This window comes from Gavia stellata, chromosome 4, assembly GCF_030936135.1.
Source record: "Gavia stellata isolate bGavSte3 chromosome 4, bGavSte3.hap2, whole genome shotgun sequence".
Classification (NCBI taxonomy): Eukaryota; Metazoa; Chordata; class Aves; order Gaviiformes; family Gaviidae; genus Gavia; species Gavia stellata.
In genome coordinates, this window is record NC_082597.1 from 55878263 (window position 1) to 55895190 (window position 16928).

General features: G+C 49.5%; 1 protein-coding gene across 1 annotated transcript; it reads left to right on the plus strand.

Annotated features, from left to right (window-relative positions):
- Positions 1 to 7732: 7732 nt before the first annotated feature.
- LOC104264281 (suppressor of cytokine signaling 1) lies at positions 7733 to 8445 on the plus strand. The gene has a single exon (XM_009821274.2). The coding sequence runs from the start codon at positions 7762 to 7764 to the stop codon at positions 8443 to 8445; it is 684 nt and encodes a 227-aa protein (XP_009819576.1). The 5' UTR covers positions 7733 to 7761.
- The last annotated feature ends 8483 nt before the right edge of the window (positions 8446 to 16928 follow it).

Below are 16928 nucleotides of genomic sequence, written 5' to 3' on the forward strand. Positions count from 1 at the left end.
ACACTTGCAGCCCTCTGGCAATTGGTAGTGGCAGCTGATTTGATTGAGAGAGCACCTCTCTTTGCACCTCAACCAGCCATTTCCAAATTCCTTCAGAATCCCTGGGTATAGTGCACTGTGTCCAGCTGACTTTCTGCACTAGTGTCACTTCTCCCCATCTCTTCTGTTAGAGCATCCCCTTCTCCCCCTTCAGGTTAAACAGCATTAAATACTGGGGAATCTCCTCAGCATCCTGCACAAGAAAAAAAAGAGTATCTTCTTGCTTGTGTAGCTTTTCTGCAGTGTCCTCATCCCCACTTGCTGGTATCCCAGTCAACTAAATGATTCCCCCAGAGATTTTCTGGGTTTGATAGACTGAAAATGCCATTTGTTTTATGGGCTTTGTTTTGTTTATCTTGGCTAGCTGACGTCCCCATTCCATGACAGCTATCCTCATGCAAATTTGTTCCCTACCGTCAGTAATTTATATTCCTTTATATCGGCTCCACCAGGGTTAGCTTTTCATCTTCTGAAGGATTATTGAGGTGGTAGAGAGATTTGGGCAGGGACTGTGGTTTTGTAGTGTCTGTATGGTACCTCTGATCCATGGCAGAGACCCTTGCAAGCTGTCGCACCTACAGCTAATACTTGTGGTGTCACCTGTGTTGTCCCCCGAGCCCATCCTCTTAGCCAGGCAGCATCTCTGCTCCATCCTTTGTGGAAGGTCTACACACTCTGTCACTTTAAGATTTCCTAAATAACTTCTCATGACTTAATTTTTTTTTTTTCTTTTCACTTTTGACTCTCAGGACTAGTTTCTGTATTTTGTGTGTTGGAAATCCCCAGTTATAAAACTTAGTGTTGTGGTGCATTTGTGCTTTGTGACCCTCGCCCCTGCCTCTGAAGGCACAGTAACTGGTACTCCTCAGTGGCCCCTCACGTCTTCTGAAGCTGGTCCTTCTAAAGAGCCAAGGGAGGATCTCTGCCCTGTGCCTCTGTGCTCTGGCTTGCATTGGTTACGCGCCTGGGACTCTTCTATAAAATCCTAGTTCTGATCATGATGCTGAACCAGTTTTAGTTGCAGACACTGCTCATTTCTTAGACTTAGCTGCTTCTTTGAATTCCTTTCCTGCTAAATGCGATGGTTTTGATAAGAGGCCACGGCCATCAAGGGCACTGCTGACAGCCTTCGCTTCTCAGGATTTGCTCGTTTCCTCAAACAGGGTGCTGGAACAACTGAAAAAAGTCAGTTTAGCTGAGAAAAGGCTGGAACGGAGGGAATGTACCTGTGCTGCTGGTCTGGGGATGGGGAGAGCTGGCGAGGCTGAGGAGCTGCAACTGGTCGATTAGGAGCTCTGCCCCAATGGAGGGCGAGAAAGCAGCCCTTCGGCATCACTACCCACTTCCCACTGATCCCCCTCTGAGTGGGCATTTCCATTAGGGAGCCATGAGGGACTTGTGGCTTGGCCTCTTTCTTCCTCCTCATCACATCTTCTCCCCATCTCCTCATTTCTGCACCCAAACTGGGGAAAGCCCTGGCCACTTTCCCAGAGGGCTGTTTCCCCAGCTGACAGGCGGTGGGGAGGGAGGGAAGGCAAGACAGCTGTGTGGAGGCTGTGTTCCCCCACCAAGCACTGGGCTGAGGCTTCACGTAGCTCTGCTGCACCGATGTTTGCAGGGATGGCTGCTCACTATGAAACTTCAAGGGTCAGAAGCAATGTGACCAGGCTTCCCTCGCTTACCAAAAATGCTGTCCTGTTGGCCAGAGGTAAGCAACAAGAACTCGCTTCCCTTTAGCCATGGCAGGATAGCCTCAGCTGCAGCTTTGAAACTTAGCAGTAACCTATCCTGATTTCCTTTTTCTCACTTTTTTTTTTTTAAGTTATCTTTTTCCCAGGTTACAGAAGGGGAGAAAAAAAACAGGCTCTTGAACCAGAATTCAGTCTCCAATAGAAGCTGTTCTTTGCCAGAAGTTAGTTGGTTCCACTTGCTGTGGAACAAGCTGTAGTTGCTGGTGGCTACTGCACAGCAGCCTTCGAGTTCAGGGAAGCAATGTGGCTTCTCTGTTATTCTGAAATGGCAGGATTACAGTTTCACACTGGGCTATTTCTGTGAGGAACAGGCTGTTTCATTTGGAAGTAGTTGTTCTGAATGTGCATAGTATTTCCAGGGTGTGAGGAGGGGACCCTGAAAATGGGGTCGGTCTTCCAGCTCTTTCGGTTAGTCCAGCAAAAGCAATTAGCTTTCCCTGTAAACTGCCACCTTCCTTTTTTTTTGAAGCATATTATGCAGAAACCAAACATGCTTGCAGACTTCCCTGCCTTGAAGAATACTCAGTGTACATCACACCGTCTTGTGGGTTTTCTTGGGGTAAAAATCTTTTAGCCTGTATCAGTGTCATGTTAACACAGAAAACACATTATAGAAAAATATTATAAGAAGTACAAAACTTAAATATCAGATCCATGTGAAGTTATTTGTTGGTTTTGAAGTATGTTCTTCAACCCCAAAATGTTGGGAAGGGTTTGATAAGACCAGTCCTCTTGCAAGGTGTCCAGCAGCTGGTTCCCGGAGCCCGCATGCAGGATCCTCCTGCTTGGCATCCCTGCTGCGTGGAAGCAAGAACTGTCACAGTGTGTGTGCTGTCTCAGCTTATTTTATTTTATTAATTAATTGCATCCTTGTTGAATGCTGGTTGTACAGGGAAACACAGTTTTGGTGTGGGGTATGTATGTGTGGTGTGGGTTTTTTCTTTTTTCCACATATTCCCTCACGTGTCAGACATAATGGCAGCCTTGCATCAAACTATATTTATAGCCGTGGCATAAAAGATAGAGGGAACTGCAGGCCTGCTTTGTGCTGGCAAAATTGGCTGTGATTAACATTGGTCCTCTTAGCTGAGCTGCACCACATTCCTTGCCTAACCACAGCTCCCTCTGTGCTCTTTGGCGCATGTCTGTCTGTGCGTCTCCTGCCTCTCCTTTACCCCTTCGCAAGCCCTTTCTGGATCAGCCCCGGTTGCCTTGGCTGTGGTAGGTGCTTGCGACAAGGGTCATTGGTGTGGCTGTGCAGCCACGCACTGTGGCAGTGACAGCGTGGTTTAAACTGGTGCCAGTGTGTGGCAGACGGTGGTGGCTGTTGCAGCCAGGCTGGCCCACCACTAAAACAGTGCTGCGTGCCTGGCTCTTACCAGGGAGGTTTCTCTTCCAGCCATTTGCTGGAGCTTTCCTTTGAAACATCCTCTCCAGCCACAAATCAGTAGGCAGCACATTTCTGTGGGATGCAGACATGCAAGCGAGAGATGTCTGCTCAGGCTTTGCTGCCTGGAATGGGGATGCTGCTGCAAGGGCTTGCAGGGTACCTCAGAGAGAGCTTTTCTAAATTATCCCAGCCTCCATATAACTGCTCTGGGAACTGCGGGATTGATAACTGGGAGATGTCGAAACTGAATGGAGTGGGTAGCGTAATAGTGGGATAGACCCGCACTTCTGCTAGCTGCAAGTCAACATGGCTTGTGGGGTGTGTGCCCTGTCTGGGTTCTGCTTGGGGGGGGTGCAGAGAAGTGATGTTAAGTAATGGAGCATAGGTGTAAGTGAAGCCTTACAGGGACTGCCTCTGAAAGGCGTGCAGAAGGCTGGGTTCATTTTTCAGCTTGCTGATGCATCCACTGACAGATATGTGATTGCACAAGTGATGCTCTGCTGCTCCACCAGGCCAGCTGGTTTAGTTTTCCATCTTCAAGGTGAGAAAGAAAAGCCTCGAGAGCCAGGGAAGCAGGGCAGAAGAGTGCGGGTTAGAACACGCCGGGTTGCTATTGGGATAACTTAGCAGTGAATGGCTACCCACACTGTTTCAGATAAGATACTTTAAATGGGCGTTGCGTTGAGCACAAGTTTGAGTTTGCTGTTTCGAATCCTAAAGCTTATTCCTGTTGCCATTATCTCTAAATGTTTGGGTTTTATGATTCCCACTTCTAGAAGATGATGGCAACTTTATGGTCTTTGCATTTGTCCTTAGGCCATCTGTGAGTTCTCTGGACCTAGTCAGCTCATGGCTTTGGAAGTAGCAATAATAATAATAATAACAACAATAATCTGTTGTCTCTGTTGCTATCTGAAGTGCTGTGTACATGCTTCTACAATAATACAGGTCAACGAGGTTGAGACAGACAACCTGTCCCCAGATTTGTTGTATTTTAGATCCACATGACGAACTAATGGGCTTAGTTACCTGTTTGATGAACATCTCTTTCTTTTCAAAGGATGGATCTGCTCTTAAGCAAAGCTTCGCAAAAACTGGGAAGTGCCGCATCGGAGCTCTTCGATTTGGACCACTTCCAGGCCTGACGTCCAGAAACTTATCCCTATGGGTGGTAAATATAAAGAGGTAAGCTCTTTCAAGTGTCCTGGAGGAAGAGTGCAAGAACAAATCATAGCTGAGCACTTGAAGCTGCTGTTGAACACACCGGATTTGTCAAGTTGCAGGGTTCAGGGCTGGCTTGGCTGACACCAGAGGCTGCTTACAGTCCCCTAGTTTACTAGAATTGTCTCCTTGTATGAAATATGCTGCTTTGCCTGGGTGGTGAGTGAGGAGGAAAGCAGAATGTCCTGTGTCAAGAGCACTTATTTTGAAAACCTCTTGAACTTGCAGTAAATCAGAAGGTCTGGGGAAACTTATCCAGCCTTTTAATTAGTGGGATGACAGCTTTTTAGGGTATATTGCTTTGGCTGCAAGCACCGTTCCGACTGTCTTGCAGTAGGGAGGTAGTAATGTCTTTAGGCGTTGGGGTTTTTTGGAGGGGACGTTGGAAAAGCAAATTGTGGTGTGGCAAATCAGAAGCAGAACTAATTATGCATGTGTATTTCATTACACCCCTGGGCTGGCTTATTTCTAATCCTGAGAGTCTGCTCATCCTCCTTGATGTGGGAGGCCATGTACACGTAGGGCCCGTTGACCCATTAAAAGTGAACCTTAAAGGTAATGTCAGGAAGCACTTCTAGAGCTAATGTCAGTATAACTAGTACTGCGCTGCAGGCCAGGCAGTCATCTGTTGGAAATGGGTCACTGAAGCTAAAGAAATTCACGCCATCTGAGGGTCTGACCCATACGTAGGTTTCAAACCGAATGAATAAATTGTGAGGGTGCTATTTTTACATTTACTTTGAATTCAAAACGATGACACGGTGTCAGTTCTTAGTCAGTCAGACTTCTAGTAGCAGTGGATTTTTCTTAAAGGACTTGGGAGAATGACTCAAGGTTGAAAACTGGGACAAACAAGTTGTGGGTTTTTTCTGTCAAATAGCATCTGCAGTCTTAAACAAATTGTCTATTTGTTATTTTTAAAACTAGCCTGGAAATGAAAGACAGCTGCCTGCTTCTGTTTTCCTGCTTGAATTTGTTTTCCAACCTAGACCCATGAGATCGTCAAAATTTCTGTTTGGACCCAAGAGGAGTTGCTGTTTGGGAAGAGTGACTGCTGGTGGGAGCAAGGCTCCTTCTCGCTCCCATTGAGGCTATGACTTGCAGCCCTGGGGACGGCTGGCAGGAGTATGACCTTCTTTTTCTGTAGTAGCTAATATCAGAGGGCTCTATAGCTTCCTCGCCCAGCAGAGAGGAGAAGGAAAGGGACAGAGATGCTGCAACTTCTTGTGGCGCCTACAGTGTTGAGTTTTCAGTGGTGATAGATCACCCTAGTCGCTGCACGTGGTGACTGTTTACTTGCATTCTGCTCACTAAATCAACTTCCCCTAAGATTTATTTTGATTTGCTCAACAATCTGAGCAGCATTCAACTGCTGCCTTTTTTTTTTTCTTAAATGGAAAATTAAAATCCTGACTTGATTAACTTGTTCCTACCCCTCCCACCTTTCTCTAAGCGTGGAATTTCCCTCCCGTGGTGACACGTAGCTAAAGGGCAGGATCGGCAGCATTCAGAGCGGTACCAGGGATGTTGGCAGCTTGGGGACTGCAAAGCAGAGGACTAGAAACTGGAGAAGCTTCCCAAGCCCCTCTTGGAAAGGGTGTTTACGGCTCCGGGTATGGAGACCTGCCTGACAACTACATTATTGATATTACTGTTAAGTATTGAGAGATGTTAGGAGAGAAAAGATGACTGTAAGCAAGGCTTTGGTGGGCAGATGCCTCCCTTCCAAAACTACTGTGCCTGTGCGAGGGAAAGATGTTTGGCCCTGCCATTCCGTGTCCTCTGCCCAGAAGCAGAGTGCGTTCCATGCAGCCGTCTGGCTGGCACAAGCACCCAAAAGGAGCATGAGGCTTTTGAATAGCCAGTGAAGGGTGTGAGATAGGGGGAACCTTTCAAGGAGCTAAGCCTAAAGCTCTCCCTCCAGACAAAGCCCTCTGCAGGTCCCTGCATGTTCCCTGGGGGGCTGCCTGCCCGCTATGAGCCCTGATGCTCCCACAAGTCGGCAGTGGGGGGGGACTGCCGGAGATGGAGGAGTGCATCTCTTCCTCTGCTGCAGGCTGCGTGTCAGCAGTCTGTTCTGCTCCAAGCACGGCTGTGCTGTCAGTGAGTGTGACTGGGTTAATGGAGTATGTCAGGGGACCAAGGGCAGGGTTTGGCGGTGAGCTACTGACTTGTCAGGCCTGGGGAAGTGGTATGTAACAGCTCAGCTTCTCGCACAGAATGAGCCTCTGGCTTGGGGCTGTGGTTTTTATGTTTATACGTGTATATATATACACACACACGCAGAATATGTATTTTTTGTAATGTAATTGAAATGACTTGGATGGCTGATGGCAACACTGGATTCAGGAATCTGCATTTCTGAAAACAGGCTGGTGATAACACAAGGTGCAGGACATGAGCAGTGTCATGACAGTAGGGCAGGGCACTTTGAAGGCAGCACATGAGCAGAGGACAGTGGTGAGGAGAGGGCAGCATCATCTGCTGGCAGGGGGAGATGTCCGTCTGGCAGAAACAGAAGTTAAGGGGTTCGAAGGGCCTGAGCAGAACCATTTCTGGGACATCAGCAGTGTCTGGAATCAATGTAAGTGGTCTCATTCATGGCAGTCCCAGCTCTGAAGTTGATGCTGTAACACTTCTTGAAGGGGTCTTGATCTAAGACCTTTGCTTTCTCCTGACACAGTAAAACAGGCATGTGCTGGGATGAGGGAGTGGTTCATGGGGTTTGGTGGGAAAGGCTCATTCCATCTTCTGCTTCTTCTAAGTCCTGTTGTCTGTCCTTTTGTCAGAGAAAGGGTTGGCAAGGCGTGAGGAAACTTTTCCACCTTTCATTGAATGACAAAGTGAACGATACTTTCCTGCTTTGGGAATTTTTTCCCTTCTGATTTGGGGTGTCATTTCCCCTTGCCAGTCTCAAGGCCACTCTGAAAAGCCCCTAAACATCCAACAGAGGGAAATCTCGAAATACTGAGATCTGCTACGTTCAAACCAGCCTGCTGAAGGGCGTGCTGGGGAGCCCGTAGCTGTGAATCACGAAAACCCAGTGGATGCAGAGCTCTGTAAGGTTGAGCTTAAGCTCTGTAAGCTCTGTAACCTTGCACTAGGGGGGACCCAGCTGGAGCCCTTCCTGCATGTATTTCCTTGGTTGTCCCTACAGCTGTGCGTTAGGCATATACAGTAACTCCCCGGTACCCTCTTCAGTACTCTTACTGCTGTCTTCTCCCTGAAAAGTGTCTTCACTTGCCCAGTTAGAAGAAGGTATTGGGTTTGCCTCACTCTCCTTCTGTCCTGCAGGCTGGATGCAAAGGAGGAAGCATGGTACAGGCAGCATCTTTCCAGGATCCATGGGCTCTTTGAGAGATGATCAGAGGGAGGCCAGATGATCTGCACAACACACACACCACTGTTTCTCATCCACAAAGGCAGCATCGGAGTGTTCTCCCCAGCCCCACGCCCCCCAGTTTGCCCGATCGTTTCCGGATGTTTCGCAGCTGCGAGTGGGAGGTCCTGGAGCGATCCCTCAATATCCTCCAGGCCAGCGACTTCTACTGGGGCCCCTTGTCTGTGGGGGAGGCTCACGCGAAGCTCCAGCGGGAGCCCGTTGGCACCTACTTGGTGCGGGACAGCTCTCAAGGGAACTGCTTGTTTAGCCTGAGTGTGCGGATGCCAACGGGGCCTGTCAGCCTTCGGATTTCTTTCCAGGAGGGCTATTTCCGCCTGAAGAACTGGTTTTCGGACTGCGTGGTCCGGCTGCTGGAGCTGGTGGTGGCGGGGACCCAGAACAACCCCTTGCACTTTGATGAGATGGGGGGAACCCCCCTGGTCTTCTCCGAGCCCCTGTGCCGGAGCCGCCGGGCAGTGCCCACGCTGCGAGAACTGTGCTGCAGGAGCCTGCCCGCTGGCACTGCAACTGGGGACGGGGCAGAGCTGGGGGCCTCCTCAGGGATGCGCCCGAGAGAGGAGGTGGTCTCGTCCCCAGGCGGAAGGGGAGGGTCGGAGGGGAGCATTGTCCCCAGCCCCTCTTCCTCCTGGGCTGGGAGATGATGCCACGCGCCTATAGGAGGCGAAGGGAGGTGCCTGTTAGGTGGCTGTGCTGGTGGGACGCACGCCATGCTGGTGGGGCTGGACTGGCTGCTGGGAGAGGAAGGGGAGGGTAGGGGGAGCGGGGCTTGAATCTGCTGGCTGCGACAGCTGTGTACTTGTACGTGCACAGTGTGTGTGGCCTTCCTCAGAGATGCCTGGGGTAAAGCCGACCTGAAGAGCAGAGCTTTCCACCCCCTGCCAAGTCCTGCTCTTTGCTCCATTTATAACTTACAAGCTTGAGAAGGTGAGTTGCCTGTCCTCCCAGGTCAGCCCTGTTTTCCTCTTTCCGAAAGTGCCTAAGCTCGTTTCTGCTACAAATCTGCCCTCGTGAAGTGGTACGGCTGAGTCCAGTCCCACAGCAGTGCAGCGCGGGCATAACCCCTGTGCCGACCAGCTACCCACATAGCCGCGGCGGAGCGAGAGCACATTTTGCTCCTTGCAGCATGAATGCGATGCCTGCCACTTCAGAGGCCAAGGTTTGCCCTAGAGGGAAACCATTGCAACCATGTGTGGTATGTGCAGCTTCACTAGCTTTTGCATTGCTTTATTTGAACAGGTTTTTGGGAGTGCAGATGAGTAACATTCTACTAAGGGCATGGTATTCCTCAGAGGTAACCCTGGTCGGGAGAGTCTGGGTCTGCCTTGGGAGGGTGTGAACAGAAGAGATCCAGCACCCTTTCTTACACTCATCTGATAGTATGCTGCTGCCACCTACAGACTGTAGAAAGATGTTTTGGTTTTGCCTCAAAAAAGGCAAAGAATTTTTTATATTAGACTTTTTAAAAATTTGAATAAACATGTTTTTATACTTATTTTTAAAAGTCACTGAATATATGGTGATACTTTCATTCCCTTGCAGTGTTGGAAACCCGGTTAGTTAAGTGCTGAGACATGGCAATCAAATTGAAGCTGAACAAGTGTATTTCTTATAAAGACCAAAAGCAGGACATAAATGAGTGGTCCTAGCTGGGAATAATAAACTTAATTCATCATATAGTGTAATCAAATAAAGAATTTTCTAAACATAAGATACTTCCTACAAAAGTAGGCGTGAGATTTTCAGAAGTATTTTTAGTACCTTAAAATTTGTATTGAGTGTTTGAAATAAGTGTGTAATTCAAGATCCTAGAACAGGGCACAGCATCAGTGAAGTCAAACTGGTGAGGATGAGTACAAATGAGAGGAACAGAGTCAGCTTAAATAGGGTTATGGTTCATTTCAGGGGTGCAGGCAGGTACGATGTCTTTGAAATAAGTGACTGAAAACAGCTACGTGAAAGGAGAAATTCAGATACTGTAAAATTTGAGCCAAACAGTTTTGCATGCTGCCAAGGATCCACAGCCAGTCAGGCAGCCTCTTGAGCTCATGCTGACTTTCCCCTTCGGACCTGTGGGGGGGAAAAAAGCCGAACGTGGAGAGAGATTACTCTGAATTTGCTCTTTGGGCTTCAGGTGTCTTATCTGAGGAACCAAAGCGTGCAGTCAGCGCAGAGAGAGAGAGAGGGTGTGATTCATCACAGGAGCCTGACTTGGACATTCTGAATTATTCTCTGGAGGGCCTCGTTGCTCTGCTGACGGAAAGGTGCCTGGCCTCCTATCTCAGGGCGCTGGCTTATGAACTGAGGTAGTTAAATAAGTGCCGGAGAAGTGGCCATCTTCTCCCTGCTGCCTGTTCCTCTCTGTCTCAGGGAGGCCAGGGGCAGCTGGGTAGTCCTGCAGCTGCTGTAGCTCTCAGCCTGTGCAAAAGCGTGAGCTGGGGTTGTTCACTATCACAGGATATGTGTGCACTGTGCTGGTTGACACGTGGATATGGTGTTGCTTGCCGCTGGAGCTGTAATCTCATGCAGGGACAGGGCAAAAAGCTAAGCAGGTAATTGTATCCGTCATCATTGCTGAGTCCATTAGAGGTGGTGAATCGGAGCCCTCAGATGTCTGAGTCAGGCTGTGATGCCCTGGGTGAGGGCTGGGGTGCCCTGCGTTACCCCAGGCAGCATGTTGAGGGAGCTAGGGTTCGAACAGCCCTCTGAGAATAGCCCTGTGCATCCACTGCTCAAACACAGACCCTGTCTCTCAGGGTTATTGGTATCTCCACCTCCTGAATGAGCCCTGTCCAAGCACTGTACCCCATGCAAGGACTGGGGATCTTGGCAGACAGCAAAGCTGAATCCTCCTGCAGGCTGTCTGGCAGCAAAGACCAGCAGCATCCTGGGCTGCATTAACAGGAGCACAGCCAGCAGATGAGGGGAGTGAGTACCTCCCTGTACTCGCCACTCTTTAGACCCCAGTTAGAGTATTGCATCCAGTTTGGGGCTCCCTGGTTCAACAAAAATGTAGTAAATCGGAGTGAGGTCAGGGGGCTGGAGCACTTTCCCTGCAAGGAGAGGCTGAGGGAGCTGGGCTCATTTAGCCTGGAGAGGAGTTGGCTTCAGAGGGACCTAACAGCAGCCTGCCTGTGCCTACAAGGAGGTCTGCAAGAAGCCAGGCTCACCACAGTGGTGCACGGCAGACAAAGGGGAAACAAGTCCAGGCTGTCTATGAGGAGACCCTTTTTCCCATGAGGATGGTCCAGTTGGGGGGCAGGTTGCCCAGAGAGGTAGCCTGGAGCAATCTGGTGTGGGCCCCAGGTTGGACTAGAGACCTCCTGGGGTCCCTTCCCCTGAACAACTCTGCAGTCCTGCATTTTCATAAGGCGGGGAGGTGGGACTAGCCATGGAGGAGATGGGGTAGTGGTGCTGTCGCTGCAGGTGCTGTGCCTGCAAAGCGCCCTGCAGAGGGACTGGGATGGTGCCAGCGCCAGCCAAGTGCTGTGGCATGTTGGTGGATGGAAAACTACTTCCCTCCTACTTTCCCCATGCTATGTGGAGCACCCCTGGGTCGCACATGTGCTCTGGGTACTGCTGCCTGCCATGGATTTGGCCTGGTCTCGGGCACCATGCCATTGCTCACCCTCAATGCTCTTTGGGCAGAGCTCTGGCAGCACGCAAGTCTCCTGTAGCTCCTACGCCCGCCCTGCCAGCGCCTACCAGCATTTCAGGTGGCTCTGGGCACCTGTGATGTGGGACTGTGCCCTGGTTCTCGGGTGTAAGCCCCTGCCTCAGCGGGGTCAGCCACACGGCTGTCCTCCCTCTCTGACTGCTGTGGGAGGAGTGGGACCACGTCTGCCGCCCTGGGCACCCTGCTCGTCCCCTTGCTCCTTTTCTTCCTTGGGGTGTTGTTGCTGAGGCACCTTGGCTGCCTTCCCTTCAGAAACCAGGGAGGGGGGAAGGAGTGGGCTAATTTCTTCCACCTTTACAACTGAGCACAGGAATGCTTCTGTTTTATGGCCACGGTTACAGCTCGCTGAGGGAAGAGCTTTCTAACTGGATTGCTTTGACCTGGCTGTGAACCATTCTCATTTGGCCGAAAACAAGCATCTTGGGTTGTATGTCTGGGAGCTGCGGAAGAGCCCTGTTTGTGGCCAGGATTGTGCCTTAGGAAAATCACACCAAGGGAGGAGGAAATAGTTTGGATTTTAATAAAGTCTGCTTTATTTTGTTAATTTATTTTTTTTTTAATCGCACAGCAAGTGCTCATCTCTGTCTTACTTGTAAGTCAATTCCATGCAGAGCTGTAACGAATTGATTTGAGATCTGTGGATGAAAAGCAGTGAATGGCTGCCAAGCATTGTTATATTAGGAAAGTTTAAAGCGCATTATGGGTGAGTATCCTCATTATTCCTGAGGAGAGGTCACTTTGCAGATCAGGATTGGTGCAAGAACGGAAACCAATTTGGGAAGAACAGGAACATGAAAAGTGCATTGGCTGCGTCTGGCTTTACAGAGTCCTCCTTGGTTTTCTGCTTGGATGTTGGAAGAGAAACCTTTTTCTTTCAACTCTTGAGAAAAATATGTATAAAGCAAAACCGTAAGAGTTTACTTCCATGGGGTGACTGCAAACGACGTCCTGCTGCTTTGATTAATGGGTGGGAGACGTTCACTTTAATCACCCTGCCTCTGAACCGGTCCCTCTGCCATGTAGGAGTAGCTCCCGGTGGCCTGCATCCAAATGTTTGTTTTGATGGCCCCTAAAGGGACTTATAAAGAAATTACAAACTTCCTGACAACCTTTTGAGCACCGTTTGGGGAACAGAAGAAAATTGTTTGCATTTTTATATGTTATGTTATACATTTCTCCAGCTGACTCATTTCAGTTTGTCGAGGAAACTTATACAGCCTCGCAGATGGTTTTTTTCAACCATTCTTCCTAACAGCAGAAGTTGAAAAATTTAGTCCTTGTGAGAGGGGCTTCCTCTACTGGGCTGCAAAGGTCCTGGATTTCAGTCCCAAGACGCTGCAGGCATCCAGCAGGAAACTGCTCTTCATCTGCTCCCGACTAGCTGTCTGTTAGCAGTGCTCTGGGGCCCCAGGGGTTAATTTCCAAAAATCCTTCGCTGAAACTTGTTAATAACTTCCATATGTACCCATGTGTGTGCACAGGAGGGGCCCCACAGCCAGCAGCTCTTGTAATAATACTTGATTATCTCTGACATAAGGGTCTGTATGTCATTAGAGATCTGCCTTGATGGATCAGGATTCACCAAAAACTACAAGTTTGTGCAAACACATTTTAAAAAATTTATTAAGCTTTGGGCATCCTCAGTGTTTGGAAATGTGCTCCTCCTAGGTAGGCAAGCTTCAAAATAAAACCTTCTGTGTTCACAGCTAGGTCTCAGTTTTGGACCCTTACCCTGATGTCCCTCCCAAAATGTGTATTTGCATCATTAGTCTTCGAATGTGCTAAACCCCTTAATTTACAAGGATACCTTGGTTAGGGGAATGTGATGACTTTGTCTAATTGAGTTCATTTTGCACTAATTCCTTAGAGGTTTGGCATCTATAAAGTTATAATGACTGCATGCACTGGAGCTTTCTGCTTGTCCTGCGCTGTTGCCTGGTGCAGAGGCAGGGCTACTGAGGGAAGCATTCAAGGAGAGAGTGGGTGTCAAAGGGAGAGAGAGATGGGGCAGAGCCACTCCGCGACTCCCAGTGCCTCCCTGCAGAGCTGCCCAGGTCTCTGCGTGCTCCCGCTGCCTTGTGATCTCAGCTGGGGCTGGTGGAGCTGAGGTTTTGATTCAAGCAAAGCAGAGTATTTCCAAACGCTTCTCGTGTAAGGGTTGGCTTGATAGATTAGGACTTCTCAGCAAGAAAAGAGATGGCTGAGGTCTGCAGCAGGGACCTGTGAAGTCTAAATGCCATGGAGTAGGTGACCGAGTAAGTGTGTTTTCTTAAAAAAAACAAGGAGGCATCAGATTAAATACTCAAGTGCAAGACTCAAAAAAACCCAAAAGGAGATGTTTCTTCATGCGACGTATAGCTTAAGCTGTGGAAGTCCCTGCCACAGGCCACCAGCGAGGCTACCCTCTTTGTAGGTATAAAAAGGGATTAGTGGTGATTAATGGAGCACTTCTGGCGCAGGAAATGCTTAGCCAGGGAATAGGGGAGAGGTGGGATCAAGGTGCAGGTTGGAGCGCTGTGCCTTGTTGGGCACACCTGCTATGGCAGGAGTGTGGGAACCAGCCAGCCTAAGCTCAGTCTTGGGCTCAACAGGACAGGGTGCAGCCCAGGCCAGCTGAGCCAGCAGCTCAGTAGGGCATAGCTGTGCTGAGTTCCGGGTGTGCATGGAGCTCCTGCTACCCATGCTGGGGCCTCTCGAGGCAGAAGGGGTGTCTGCACGTGGCAGACCCATACACCCACCCGTACAGCGTGCATCTGCGTGCCCTAGCAGCGGTTCGATGGCAGCCCCAGCGGGAGCAGCCCTCGGTCACTTCCTCCCAGCTTTCATGAACAGAAAAATGGGGACATCTGTCTGATGGTGGGAGGCAAGCACCAGCACCGGCTAGGGAGAAAATGTCTCCATTGTCCAAAATGAGTGAAAGAGTCTGACTCTTCAGCTGAGGGTATCAGGGGAGGCCAGCATCAGCCCGAGGTGACGTCTGGGACAGCTCTGCCCAGCAGTGCTGATTGGGGCAGGGCTGGGGGGTCCCAGCCCGACTAACCTCATGTCAGAAAGGAGCTGCACAACTTTGAAAAAGCTGTGCAAATGCCGTATAGCACTGGCAGCTGCCTAGATCTGCGTTTGATTCATCCAACCCAGAGCAAACAATGTGCATACACTTCTAAAGGAAGGTTTTTTGGCTTCTGGGCTACCTGCTTTGCCAAGACACCACCCTTGCTGTCAGAGCTCTCAACCTTTGAGCTGGTCCCAGATGCTATTGAAATCAATGACCAGATGATAGCTGTTTCGCTCAGAAGATTTTGGATTAGGCCCCCACCCCATTTTGTCAGGCCGGTGTGAGAAAACACGTAATCAAAACAAACCCTGCTCCCACTGGCTTGTGCAACAAATCATGCTGGGGGAATTGCTGGCATTCGGCATGATTAGCCCAAGCACAGATGCCTTCCAGCTCATAAACAATAGCCTAAAGGATTGGAGAGGATCACAAACAAAGCACTTACAGGCAAGACAGCATTTTCAAAAGGGACTTGAGAGCTTATGTCCATTGGGGGTTTGTCTTTTAAAAATAAACCAGAAGTAAACAAATTGACAAAGACGGCTCTGAAGAATCTAAGAGAATGAAAGCGAGGAGACTAGATATAATGCTCCAGAAATTAAGTTGGAGGAAAACTTACGGCAGGACTAATGGGTCCTTTTAAACTCCCCAACAAAATGTGCCTACAGCACAAAACCCCACCTGTCCGTGCTGATGAGGCCAAGTGGGACATGGAAGGGATGCAGGAGAAGACCCTGCTCCAATTCACAGGAGAAAAAAAAAAATCCCTTAAAGAAGCAGTGAGGGCAACAAAAGAATTAGGCAACTTGTGTTTGTTAAGTTTTATGGGGATTCAGTCTGAAAAGGACGTTCCCTGCACTGTAAGCTACTGACAAACTGCTGTGAATTTCAGGCTGAAAACAGTTCAGTTTACGTAAACCATAGTTTTTGTGTCACGCTTTTATTAATTTTTTTTAAATCTCACTTTTTTATAATAACATTTTTAAACGCGGGCTGAATTATTTTGAATTGTGTGTGTTTTCTCCTGGCCCTGGCAGACTGAAGTAAAAAGTGCTCAGCTTCACACCCAAGAGCTCCTGCAAGGGGCCATCAACATTCCTGACACTGATGGAGCTGCTCGCTCATTTAGACGCCATGGTGAATGGGAGCTGCGGCGGGAGCTTGCCAGCATCACTGTAACTGAGATGGCATTGCAAGTAATGCTGAGTCCAGAAAGATGCCAGCATCTGTCACACCTTCCCTGGTCCTGTGCATGCCAGGAACATGCGCACGCAGCAGACCCCTTCGTTTGAAAGCTTCGGCCTGAAAGGTAGCAGCTATTCTGACCACACAGCCTGTACATTAGCACAAGGTATGTGCCAGATCCTTGCCGCTAGACTTTTAGGTGCATCTAGGGTTGGTTTGGGGTTCACTGACTCTCAGGCCTAAAACAACCCAGGTTGTTCTAGGTAATACCCAGCCTCTGGGTTGTAACACTCATCCTGCAGTACTGGGTTGGGAAGGACTTTATCCCTGGACTTCTGTGAAGAGCTGTCGAAGGAATTGGGATGGGAGAACAGGGCAGTGGAGAACAGAAGCTGAAGATCTTTTCCTGCTCTTACAGACTGTGCAGGGAATCTTTATCGATGATCTGGATGAGGGGATCGAGTGTACCCTCAGCAAGTTTGCAGATGACACCAAGTTGGGAGGGAGTGTTGATCTGCTGGAGGGTCGGAAGGCTCTGCAGAAGGATCTGGACAGGCTGGATGGATGGGCCCAGGCCAATTGTATGAGGTTCAACAAGGCCAAGTGCCGAGTCCTGCACTTCGGTCACAACAACCCCATGCAATGCTACAGGTTTGGGGACGAGTGGCTGGAAAGCTCCCCCACAGAAAAGGACCTGGGGGTGTTGGTCGACAGCCGGCGGAATATGAGCCAGCAGTGTGCCCAGGTGGCCAAGAAGGCCAATGGCATCCTGGCCTGTATCAGAAATAGTGTGGCCAGCAGGAGTAGGGAGGTGATCGTGCCCCTGTACTCGGCACTGGTGAGGCCGCACCTCAAATACTGTGTTCAGTTTTGGGCCCCTCACTACAAGAAGGACATTGAGGTGCTGGAGCGTGTCCAGAGAAGGGCGACAAAGCTGGTGAGGGGTCTGGAGCACAAGTCTTATGAGGAGCGGCTGAGGGAGCTGGGGTTGTTCAGTCGGGAGAAGGGGAGGCTGAGGGGAGACCTTATCGCTCTCCACAATTACGTGAAAGGGTGTTGCAGAGAGGTGGGTGTTGGTCTCTTCTCCCAAGTGACTAGCGACAGGACAAGAGGAAATGGCCTCAAGTTGCACCAGGGGAGGTTCAGGCTGGATATTAGGAAAAATTTCTTTACTGAGAGAGTGGTGAGACACTGGAATAAGCTGCCCAGGG